This window comes from Chiloscyllium punctatum, chromosome 52 (genome assembly GCF_047496795.1).
Source record: "Chiloscyllium punctatum isolate Juve2018m chromosome 52, sChiPun1.3, whole genome shotgun sequence".
NCBI lineage: Eukaryota > Metazoa > Chordata > Chondrichthyes > Orectolobiformes > Hemiscylliidae > Chiloscyllium > Chiloscyllium punctatum.
Genome location: NC_092790.1, coordinates 16,415,294 through 16,428,368, shown reverse-complemented (window position 1 = coordinate 16,428,368; position 13,075 = coordinate 16,415,294). Strand labels below are relative to the sequence as shown.

At 43.3% G+C, this 13,075-nt stretch overlaps 1 protein-coding gene across 8 annotated transcripts in view; it reads right to left on the bottom strand.

Moving 5' to 3' along the window:
* Nucleotides 1-12,806, bottom strand: part of LOC140470704 (histone H2A-like) — a 149,458-nt gene extending 136,652 nt beyond the window's left edge. For 7 of the 8 annotated variants that reach the window (XM_072566728.1, XM_072566724.1, XM_072566730.1 and 4 more), the window contains exon 1: nucleotides 12,421-12,806. In XM_072566728.1, coding sequence (XP_072422829.1) covers nucleotides 12,421-12,806 — 386 coding nt within the window. Of the gene's footprint in view, nucleotides 1-10,233; nucleotides 10,395-12,420 lie in introns of those variants that run through there. The other variant, XR_011956625.1, reaches the window with a different exon arrangement.
* Nucleotides 12,807-13,075: the final 269 nt, after the last annotated feature.

Genomic DNA, 13,075 nt, shown 5'->3' with positions numbered 1-13,075 from the left:
TCCATCAGAAAGAACGAGTTCAGGACATCTCCAATTCCCAACCCAGCAGAGGTCAGTTTGTGCCAGAGCACATGAGAGACAAAGGAAACGTTTCCTTGTACAGCTGCTGATAAAAGTAGGGATCGGTGCTTGGTCTGCTGTTGTTTGTCATATATATGAAAACGATTTGGGAAGCATGGTCTGTACATTTGCAGATAGCAACAAAATTGGTAGTCCAGTCAGCAGTGAGGAAGATTATGCAAGATTACTAAGAAACCTCAATCAATTTGGTCAATGGATTGAGGAGTGGAAAGAAAATGCAAAATCAAGCATTTTGGTAAAACAAAGAAGGGCAAGACTTGTAGACTCAATAGTAGGGGCTTGGGTAGTCTTAAATCAGCAGAGAGACCTAGGGGTTTAGTTACATAGTTTTATGAAAGTAACATCACAAGCAGACAGGGTTACCAAGGTGTTTGGCATGTTTGCTTTCATCGGTCAGAGCATTGATTCCAATACCTTTCCACCTCTCCCTCCTTAGTTCTGATGGAGTTTCACACTGGATCTGAAAAATTAATACTGGTTCTCTCTCTCCTCACAGATGCTGCCAGACCTGCTGAGTTTCTCCACTGCTCTGTATTGGTCTCCGATCTCCAGAATCCTGCACGAGTTATTTTTCAAACTTAAAAATTGTGTTCTTTGATTCAAATGTCAGTGACTCCACTTCTGGCGATATTGTGTATTCTGTTGTTCAAGCAAAGAGGAAAGAAGAAGGTATTATGCCTCAAAATAGCTTTGCATTTCTCTGTCAGAAAGGAAACACAAGATTATATATTCTAGGAATGGGCTCCATACGACTATCGGAACAGAACCAGGTCATTCAGCCCATCAAGTCTGTTCCACCGTTCAACAAGATTGTGGCTGATCTAATTATCTTCAAATCTTATTTTCTCCCCATAGTCCTCAATGTTCCTTTCAGGTTAAGAATCTCAGCCTTTAATATATTTCATGATCCAGCCTCAACTGTCCTCTGATATAAAGAATTCCATAGATTCGTTCTCCTTGGCATGAAGAAATTCCTCCTCACCTCCATTTTCAATGGGTGCCCCCCTTTGTTCTGAGACAATGCTCTTCTGATCCCAGACTCACCCTGACAAGGGGACACAACATCTCTCTGAATCTCTCCTGTCAAGTCCCTTGAAGAATCTTCAATAAGGTTGCCTTTTCTTCTAAACTCTAATCAGGACAATCCTAACCTACTCCTTCATTGGACAGGTCCAAACTAGTTCCTCATTAGACAGTCCCTCTGTAGCTGGGATCATACCTTCTCTGAACTGCCTCCAATACCCAGCTTATCATTCCTCAGATATGGATCTCCAAACCTTTATCCCAGGTATGGTCTGACTAATGACTTGGACAGTTTTAGTAGAAGCACCCCCACTTTTATACTGCCCTCTCTTCGAAATAAAGGCCGCATTCCATTTGCCTTCCCTACACACATTGGTGAGAAGAGGCAGTCGATTTTCGGGAAAGACTAGGGAAGTCTGAAGCATAAAGTGGCTTGGGAGTACTTGTTCAAGATTCTTTGCAGGTTAATAGGCAGTTTCAGTTGGCAGTTACGAAGTCAAATGCAATGCTAAAATTCATTTCAAGAGGGCTAGAATACAAGAGCAAGGATCTACTGCTGCTGCTGTATAAGGATCTGGTCAGACCACGGTTGAAATATTATGAGCAGTTTTAGGCCCTGTATCGAAGGAATGTACTGGCCTTATAGGAGGATCAGAGGAAGTTTACAAGAATGATCCCAGAGATGAAGGACTTGTCAAATTACATGCAGTTGAGGATTCTGGGTCTGTACTTGATGAAGTTTAGAAGGATGTGGGGTGATCAATTAACTTACAGAATACTGAGAGGCCTGGATAGCGTGCACATGGAGATGTTTCCACGAGTAGGAGAGACAAGGACCTAACGGCACAGTCTGAATTGAACGGACGACCCTTTAGAACAGAAATGAGGAGGAATTTCTTTAGCCAGAAGGTGGTCAGTCTATGAAACCCACTGCGACAGAGGACTGTGGAGATCAAGTTTAAGACAGAGATGGATAGATTCTGATTAATAAGGGCATCAACGGTTATGGGTAGAAGGCAGGAAGATTGGATTGAGAAAGATATTATCCATGATCGAATGGCAGAGGAGACCTGATGGGCCTAATTCTGCTCCTTAATCTTATGATCGGGTCTCACCTGCTGAATTTAAACACCAGCTTTTTGTAATTCACGGATGAGGACGGTCAAATCCCTCAGACTCATAGCTTTCTGTAGTCTTTCTCTATTTAAATAATCTTCAACTCCTCTGTTCTTCCTGCATCACCTTATATTTCTGCATGTTATATTCAACTTTTTTTTTGCCCATTCACTTAACTCCATTTTCATGGCATACTCACCATTTGCAATCCCATCTATTTTTGCATCACCCGCAAACCAAGCAATTCCCTTACCAACATGATGTGGAAGTGCCAGTATTGGACTGGGATGGACAAAGTTAAAAGTCTCATAATATAATCCAACAGGTTTATTTGAAAGTAACATCTTTCAGAGTGCTGCTCCTTCATCAAGTAGCTAGTGTCCCCCAAAGCTTTTTTAACTTTGTCTTACTAACAGTGAGCGTGAAACTGTGATATCATAAATCAGAACAAAAACCCATCTGGTTCACTGGTGTCCTTCAGAGAGAAAAATCTCCTTCCCTACCTCGTCTGGCCCTACATGTGACTCCAGACCCTCAACAATGTGGTTGACATCGAACTTTCCTCGGAAACAACTATGGATGGGAGCAGGAAATGGTGGGTCCAGTCCGTTGTTGTTTTACTGCACATAGACGCAGAATCTGGTCATTGGTCTGCAGTGCTATTCAAAGTGATATGAGATTCCTCGCCGAACTTCATGATTCCCTTAATCTGTGATGCATTCTTTCAGTGAGATAACATAGTCCAACACATCTCCACCTAACACAAAGGCTTTGTCAAGCATACCTGTACTCCCCAGGGATATCTGGAATTGAATGTATCGGTCAGATAGTGTGGGTATGTTGGGACTGACTGAAACCAACTTCTTTCTTCACAGCTTGACATCAATGCAGCCCCTTGTGCCTTTCTTCCCAGACTCTTGTGCAGCCCATTTCTGTCCAACTCCCCTTCCCCATTGAACCTACCTCCAACACATTTCCAGGCAGTGCACTCTACACCCAAACTACTCGCTGGGTGAAAAGGTTTATTCTTCATGTTTCGTCCCCAAATTGCTTTGTTTCTATAAATCTGAGTCCCCTACCCACTCACTCTCAGTTTTGTTCCTTTTGTCAACATGAACAGCTTCTTCCTATTGACTCTGTCCAACCCCTGCTCGCGATTTTGAACACAACCCTCTCTGCTTCTCCAAGGGAGCAGAGTCCAGGACATCTTTCAGTATCCTCATCATTGGAGTTGATCGTCCCTGGTACCTGGTTCTTGTAAGTCTATCACACAAGCCAACTTTCCATCCACTGACTCCACCTACATTTCCCACTGCCTCAGGAAAGCAGCCAACATAATCATAGATTCCTCCCAACCTGGCTACACTCTATTGCTTCTGAAGAAATTTGAATATAGATAACAACAGAAAAAGAATACAACCCCAACCTCTCCTGATAGCTGCAATTCACCAGCCCTGGCAACATTCTAGTAAATCTCCTCTACACTAACCCCAGAGCAATGACAGTACTCTTGTTGTAGCCACCAGTGCCTCATATAGTTTCATTATTATTTCCCTATTTTCGTATTTACCCCTCTGCCAACAAGGGACAGCATTACATGTGCCTTCTTAACAGCCCCTTTATCTTTAGGGACCTGTGCATTTACATACTAAGATCTCTCACTTCACCTGTCCTCTAAGTATATTCCCATTTATTGTCTATTCCCATTTAGTGTCTGACTTCCGAAAATGCATTCCCTCATACTTATCAGAGCTAAACCCCATCTACCACTTTCCTGCCCACTCCACCAACCATCTGTATAGGTTAGGAGCTTACAGCTATCGTCCACACTAACCACTACATGGCCAATGTTTGTGTCGTCTGCAAATTTCACAAATTTGCCCAACATACGCAACTCCAAATCATTAATGTATGAAACAAACAGCAGAGGTCCCAACACCGAGTCATACAGAGCACCGCTTGTAACAGCTTTCCATTCACAAGGGCCACCATTGACCATTATCCTTTCTTTCCTATTACGGAACCAACTTTGGATCCAATTCAACACATTACCTTGTATCCCTCAGGCTATTACTTCTTGGAGCAGTCTGCTGTGATGCTGTTGCTCCTTTAACCAGCCTGTAAAAGACACAGGCTCTGAAAAGTCTGCGTTGATGTGTTTTAGGGCCATTTGGATTATAGCTAACAGGTAATGTCTCAGGCAAAAGGCTTCCCCATTTTTAAAAAGAACACTTGTACAGTGAAAAGGCAGTGGCCCAGTCTTCCCAGCTCAGCTTTTCTCTGGTTTGATTTGGTTTTTGGCTGTCTGGCTATTGACTGAAAGCAGTCAGGCAGTTGAAAAAGCTGCTGAGCCCAAACAAGCCGGTCCATAATGGTACTCTCTCTCCTGTAAGACCCTGTGTTTGATTTTACCTCTTGTGCCAATGGGTATTTATGAGGATTGCTGTAAATGTTGGGAACACCATCAATAAGTTGGTCTAATCAGTTGCTTTTTTGGATTTTTTAAGTTGTTTAGTATTCTGTTCTCTTTTGTTTGTGTATCATTGAGTAAGTTTGTAAATTAAACTGTTTGGTTTAAAACTACATGGTTTGACCAACTGCATCCCTCCTGGAATATGTTTGTTACACCTGCTTAAAAAAATTAGCAAAGTTAGGGTCCAGGTTATTTTCTTTAAATGTTTGGGGGTGGTCAGGCCTTTTCCATAACAGATTGGGGCTGTTTGCAGAATTTATTCTGTAGTTCTGATTTGGGATTTGGTTTGTTGGACTCAAAGGCAGCAAGTGGTAAGTCTTAGCGTCTTTTGTTCTGGGTGTTGAATTTAATTGGTTTAAACAGTACTTGGAAAAAGTGAGGACTGCAGATGCTGGAGATCAGAGATTAGAGTGTGGTGCTGGAAAAGCAGTGCAGCTCAGGCAGCATCTGAGGAGGAGGAGAATCAATGTTTTGGGCATCAGCCCTTCATCAGGAAACTGCGCTTGGGATAGCAATGGCTCTTTGAGGTAGAAGTAGTGACTTCTGGGGGTGAACTTCAGATTTTTGCAAGAAGTGATTAAGGCCAAGCTGCCGGAATTAGCAGACAAGCTGGAGCTCAACCTGCCTCCATCCATGAGGAAAAGGGGGATAATGAGAGTAATAGCTCAACGCTTAAATTTGCTGGAAACGCCATCAGAATCTTTAGGGATGGCTAACATTCAATTGAAAATGAAACCACTCGTGTTAGAGGCAAAAGTCAAGGAAAGGGCAACGGAAACAAAATAGTTTGAATTACGATTAAAAGCAGAAGAGAGGGAGAAGAGAGAGAAAAGGAAAGAGAGGATAAGAAGAAAGAGGGAGTTTGAACTTTGGAAATTGGCACTTAGACAGGAGTTCAAAAATTCACTTCCTGAAGTAATGAGAACTCATGTGTAAGAGCAGAGAGTTAAACCAGCAAGACTGGCATCAGAAATGGCTGATGATTGAGTTGATCAATAAATCAAATTTGGGCTGCCAAAATCAATTTAAATTCATGACAGATAATAATTGTGGATAAGAGAAATTCTCACATGGAAAGGGAAAAGTAGATCTCTATAAAGATCATAAGGATGATTTACTACAGGGTAAAAAGGAAAACCTTGAAGGGGAAAGACAAGTGAAACATCTCTGGTGTTTTCAATAAAGTAAGCCACATGAAATCAGTGTTGATGGGTGAGGAAAAGCACCAAGAAGCCAGAAGTCAGGTTAAGCCAGTGAATTTTGTTGGAGTGTTAACAGAGAGCACTGCGGAGATGAGAAAGCTGCACCAGAATGTACAAGCTGGTCGGAGGTTGTTTATCGAGGAAGTGCCAGATCTTCTTAATCCATACACTGTGAAGGTAAAGTTTACTGGCATAGGCCAGAAGCAGCAGGTAAAGAGGTAACAATATTCAGAGATACAAGGATCCTCTCAATCTGTGATGCTAAAAGATGAGGATATATGTCCCTCTGAAGGACTATTGCCAGAAAAGGTATGAGTAACGGAAATTCACATTGACATAAGAAATGCTCAGTTGTAAGAAGAGAGGTTGGAGTGTCGAGTGAAGAGGGGAGAAGTCATAGTAGGAGTACTGAACAAACTTTTAGCTCTGGGAATACAATTTGTCCTTGCTAATGATGTTGCTGATTCACTGCTGGGAGTTGAAAATGTGTTGCTGGAAAAGCGCAGCACGTCAGGCAGCATCCAAGGAACAGGAGATTCTCCTGTTCCTTGGATGCTGCCTGACCTGCTGCACTTTTCCAGCAACACAATTTCAGCTCTGATCTCCAGCATCTGCAGTCCTCACTTTCTCCTCACTGGTGGGAGTGCCGACTGTGGTTGAAAAGCCAAATGGAAATTCAGGCAACTGGACTACCGCAGGACACACATCCTGGGATGTTGCCTGACTGTGTGGTAACGAGGTCACAAAGTCACCAGTTGAAGCAGGAAAAATCAAAGGGTACAGATAAGAAAGTTGAAGGGAAATTAGCAGAGAACCTGTTTGATCAGATAGTTGAGACAAACCAGAAACAGATGACAAAGCGGACACTTTAGCTCAGGTAAATTAACCGAGTTACAGCAGAAAGTTGAAAATTTGAAGCAATTGTATCAAAAGGCAAACACAAAATGAATTCAAATGTATCCCTGATTGTCATTATCTTAAAAATGATGTCTTAATGAGGAAATGGAGAACATCCCATTCAGGCAGATGAGAAATGGGCAGACATTTATCAAGTTGTATTGCCAGTGGGTTATAGAAAGAACGTGTTGCGAGTAGCACATGAGATACCTGCATAGATTGTCTGTTTGAAATTCACATTATTTAAGTGTCATCTCTATATGTGACAAGTATTCTGTAAAGGATTAATTCTGTCCTTATCAGTCACAGATAAACTCCATGTAAATATGCTTCATCCCGGTTGGAGAATTTGAGCTGTGTGCAGAGGCTGAACAGGCTGGAACTGTTTTCCCTGGAGAGTGACCTTATAGAAGTTTATAAAATCAAAAGGCGCATGGAGAAGTGGTGGAACCTGGGAAAATTACAACATTTAAAAAGCATCTGAGTGAGTATAATGAGAAAGCCTTAAAACTTGTCCTTTAATACTTAGAGTAAATGTAATGTTGAATTATAGAACACAAGAAAATAAACAGGGCAGGCATGGATCTATCAGACCACAAAAGGGGGAACCTTGGATGTGCAGAAGATAAAAAAAAAATCTGTTCTCACCAAGTGATAACAGGATGCTTTAAAGCAATTAAGAATATTTGCCTTAACATCGATGAATCTGTGTAAAAAGGATACAGTAATAACATGCACAGTTGTTAACTTATGAAATAAACGACAGTGTTTCATTGCGATATCAGAAACTTTGTATCATCTCAGAAGCATGTCAAAAGCTTTTTAATACACGGTCAGGTCCTATCAATTATAATGGACTCTTATTACGTGTGTGTGTGTGTGTAGAGGGAGAGAGAGATGAATGTTTTGAATTTATTTGCATTTTGGAAATTTATAATGATTTCGAGTAGCCATTGCCAATTATGAAATGCAAACTCTAAAATGTAATATTGATGAAGTTTTAACTTACTTGGTGTTCTTACATGCCAGGACTGCCCCACTGTCAATTCTAACTCATCAGATCTTCTGTCGTCTTTGAATTTGAAACACAACCGTGAAAAGAAAGCATGTTTAATTTGAGACTAATGAATCATTTAAAATGTCATCTTTCAGCCTCAGGTAGAATAATTTTGTATTTAAGATAAAAAGCAGGAGTCTGCTCCTAGCTTAAAAATTATTCTAAACCGATCATTGAAGAGATTCTGACACAATCCGTCAGAAAGCCATTTTATCGTCAGTTTGCCCTCCTCGCTAAGATGCCATTTTGTAAAACAATGATATCTGACATGTGAGCTATGCAAGGTTACCTTATGACCTTTTCCACTTAGTTTAGACCGGTACCTCTTTATGATCGGGATTTACCTCACCAACAGGCACTGACTTGGCTGGATCTGATTTTCCCACCTGATGGATGGTTGAGGGCCGACAGGAGTGATCAGTAAAGTGCATACAGACCTGTTAATTAACTCCTCTTCCTTACGAATTGTTGCCTTTCTACTGTCTGTCTAATTAAGAACATGCAGTGATTTTTGTAAACATTTGGAAAAAGGAAGCCTGTTTCAGACAGAAGAGTGGAGTCACCTGCGAGGGCTCTTAAAGGAAGAGCTGGTATCCTACTTTTCTAAGGTTTTAGAACCTCAGCTAGCTTGGCTTATAGGTGTTAATGTTGCATTTAGATTAGATTTTACATTACAGTGTGGAAACAGGCCCTTCGGCCCAACAAGTCCACACCGACCCGCCGAAGCACAACCCACCCATACCCCTACATTTACCCCTTACCTAACACTAGGGCAATTCAGTATGGCCAATTCACCTGACCTGCACATCTTTGGACTGTGGGAGGAAACCCACGCAAACACGGGGAGAATGTGCAATCTCCACACAGTCAGTCATCTGAGGCGGGAATTGAACCCAGGTCTCCAGCGCTGTAAGGCAGCAGTGCTAGCCACTGTGCCGCCCAAGATTTGAACTCGCGACCTCTGGTTTACAAGACCAGTGCTCTAACCCCTGAGCTATGGAGCTGGCACGTTGTAACAGTGATACTATTGGTAAATAAAGGGGAAAGCTAAAATTAAACTAAACTGTTTGTAAGAGGTTTTTATTTCAGACTACCAAAGAATATGAGCTCCAGGACGAACCAAGTGAGGATCATAGGTCTGAGTCCGTAAGGGATTCCCTGGGCTATCTCAAATCTGTACTTTAACAATATGAATAGGAAGGGTTTAGAGATAGATGCCAAATGGGATAAGATTAGGTTAGGATATCTCGTTGGCATGGACAAGTTGGACCGAAGGATCTGTTTCCATGTTATATGTCTCTATGACTCGACGACTCTTCGGTAACTTTTGCCCGGTCGGTGAACAGTTTCCCTCCATCTCTGTACTTAACCCCTCCTTCACAGATAGTTGTTGAAATGATGCAACAATGTGGCCTAATCTTCATTGTAACTTTGAAAATTCTCTTAATAATTGCAGATTTTAATGCTGTTCCTGAATGTCTATTTTGGATGAGGACTCAGTTTATCTATCTTCAACAGTGGTGTGTCAACGTCAATGGGCTACATACCTTCTGTTTGTTAGAGGCAGCTGGTCACTCTTTGCTTTGAACTGAGGAAGTATTACAGTGTCTTAGTCCCTCAGGTGTTTTTCTGGAGGAAGACACAGGGACACCACCTGTAAATCAACATGAGGCTAGTCTGGCAAGATTGAACTGATCATTGTCACATTCATTGCACCTTCATTAGGATGTGTGTTGTTTTTTTTCTTTAAACTTAGTCAGAACCACAGATCTGATTCGATTATTCCCCTGAGCTGCTCCTTGTCTGGGGATTGTGTTTGTTTTTCATGTGATTCAATACCAATTGATTTAGAGATGCTGGTGTTGGACTGGGGTGTACAATGTTAAAATCACACAACATGAGGTGCTTCCAAATAAAACTGTTGGACTATAACCTGGTGTTGTGCGATTTTTAACTTGATACGAATTGAGTGGGATCCAGAAACTGAGCAACAACTGCCCAGCACCATGAATGGGAGTACTTAATCACCAGGATGCTTACACAGTTCAATATCCAACTACCTGTCGGAAAGAGGAAACACAGCGCTATTTCTAATGTTTTTACCAAGACCCCAGTGTATGTCCTTTTTACTAGAGTATCACAGTTGGTCCACACAACCTCAAGGAACAGCGGGAAACAGAATTAAATTAAAACAGGGTTCAGAGGATTGCAAATCACAAGAATATCCCACAGCAGCTTCTTCCCGCTCTGCCTCCCTCAGTAGGCCCACACACAGCCCGAGAAAGGCCTCTCTCTTCCCCCCAGCCCGCTCACTCCAAGTTCCGGGACCAGTTCCTGCTCCGCTCGGCCTCTTACAAACAGCCCCCGGTTCTCCCTGAACTCACCCCGAATCAATCCCGGTCTCGGAGCCCCCTCTGTGTCCCAGACTCCCATCCCGATGTGCTGCTGGAAGGAGCCTGCTGTTGCCTCCCTTCCCTGGGCGCTGATCTCTCCATTGCGGTCTGTTTCAAACAAACCTCTTGTACTCACTGAGTAAATGCTCCTTAATGGCAGCGCTGGGGGAGGGCTCACGCATGCGCTTCTCTGCTCAGGAACAAGTCAGCTTTGGGGAGAAAAGTTTCATTCCCAGATACAGTTGGGGCTGGAATGAGCTTTTCCAGCATCACTCTAATCCAGAAGTACGCTCTGAAACGCCAGGGCCGCACTCTCTATGGATTCGGCGGCTGATCATAAAGCGACCCTTTTCCAGCGAACCCAAAGGCTCTTTTCAGAGCCCCACAAGCCCCCTGATAGAGAGCGGAGACCTGAGGACGGGGAATACTGGATTAGTGGTGCTGGAAGAGCACAGCAGTTCAGGCAGCATCCAACGCTCGTTGGATGCTGCCTGAACTGCTGTGCTCTTCCAGCACCACTAATCCAGTATTTGCTTTCCAGCATCTGCAGTCATTGTTTTTACCTCTGAGGACGGGGAAGGCAGTGCATAGGGAGAGCACTGATGTTGCCAGTTATTTCATATATATCAGGATTTTCAAATTATTTCGATTCCAAAAATGTACTAATACCGTGTTTTGCGGTACGGCAGCGAACATTCACAGTGGTCGGTTCACTTTGTTGCTGTTTACCGTGGATAATGATTTTACCGTACCAAGTATTCCTACAGTATAGATAAGAAGCTATTCGGCCAATCGAGACTCTACTGTTCTGCAACCCGGTCCGTCCATGTAAAGAATCGCGTCGTCATTTGTAATTGTAAGACATAGCAGCAGCATACGGCCATTCTGCCCATCCAGTTTGTTCTGCCATTCGATCATGGCTGATATTACTCAAACTTACGTTTATGTCTGCTCCGCGTAACCTTCGTTCCTCTTTCTGGTGAATACCTATCTAGCTCAGTAATAACATCAATGCGTACTTGGCTGTCCAGGCCATGAATAGTAATTTGTAAAAACTTATTTTGGAACCCATTGCAGTATTCATATTTCCGAGGCATGATCTTCGGCTCAGTTTTGTTTCTGGGAGGCTGGGGACATGTTATCTTGCTCGTTCATTCCATCTGCCCGTTCAGACAGCGATTACAAATTGTCTTCGGGCAAGTAATTCGGGATGAAATAGGAATGTACTGATAAAGTGTGGTTCTGTAATTTTATCCGTGTACACTTTATTAACTTTTAAGGTGTTTCAATCGGCGGGATTTCGATTGATTCATGGGGGATACGAGTTCGGTTGCTCAACCAGAGCAGGAAGCGATAGGGGACATTCGTATTTATCAGAAGTTAGCATTTCTACTGGCACTGAATTTGCAACTAATGAATCTTCATTCAGGGATTGCGGAATGTATGAAAATATAGTAATAAGAAATGTGATTTTAAACACCAAATCTTAGTATTGGGTTAGATATTTCTGGCAAATCCCCATCTCTTCATTGACTCGCTCTGCGTTAACATGGTTTGTGGTGAGATGGAGGCAGGAGAGAAAGAGAAAAAGTGGCTCCAAGAGATCAACGGCTTATTTTCAAATTTGAAAATGCCCGCCTTCACGTATAAAAGAGCAGAACATTTCACAGAGGAGAATGCATGAGCACGTACACGTTGATTGCTTTTTCGATTACGAAATTAAAGTTCAGACAATCTCATTTTATCCCATTCCCGCCTTTACAGCTGAAAAATGTCTCACTGGTGTTCAATCTGCTCGCTTTCTCTCTCCAGAGGCAGGGGATAAAAGACCGAATATGAAGCGAGCAGAGAATTAAGCGCAGAGGGTGAGGGACCATTCCTTACTAGATACTAATAGTGCAGTACTGACTTGTTACTGCACTATTCTTCCTACTGCACTGAAAGGCAATATGAATGTAATGTGAGGTCAAACCCGATCGGGGATGTTCGTGCCACCATTCTAAACTCAGGACATCCAAATAAATGGAGCATGGAATTCATTGATGTGCGGTACAAAGGCGAGGGCTCTCCCTATTAAGACAAAACTAATCAATCTGACAGCGAGTTTAGCCCCTTTCACAGATGCTGTGAGTGGCTCTTAAAAGAGCCTTTGGCTTGTCAGATTCAAGAATACTCTACTTTTTAGTAGATCCAGCAGCGGAAGTTTTCTTGGGCAGCAGCACGGCCTGGATATTAGGCAGCACCCCGCCCTGAGCGATGGTCACCCCTCCCAGCAGCTTGTTGAGCTCCTCGTCGTTGCGCACGGCCAGCTGTAGGTGCCTGGGGATGATGCGGGTCTTCTTGTTGTCCCGGGCCGCGTTGCCGGCCAGCTCCAGGATTTCAGCCGTCAGATACTCCAGCACCGCAGCCAGATAGACCGGCGCTCCGGCACCCACACGCTCAGCATAGTTACCCTTTCTCAGGAGCCTGTGAACACGGCCCACCGGGAACTGCAGGCCAGCACGGGACGACCGAGACTTCGCCTTGGCGCGACCTTTCCCACCGCCCTTTCCTCTTCCAGACATGATCACAATCTCACCAGCACTTTCAGAGAGAATACTACACTCCGCCCACATTGCGGCCTCTTATACCTTCGGGAGGGATGGTGGAGCGGACATTTCTGATTGGGAATTGAAACATTAGGAGGGGCTGAATAATGGGACCAATCAGATATCTGCCTCATTCCCCAATCCGGGGAGGAGGGTGGAAAGTACCGGCGCCAAACCATCAACCGCCTTCTTTCCAATTTGAAAAGCCCGCCAATTTACAAACAAAGGTGTGTGTTCTATATTGA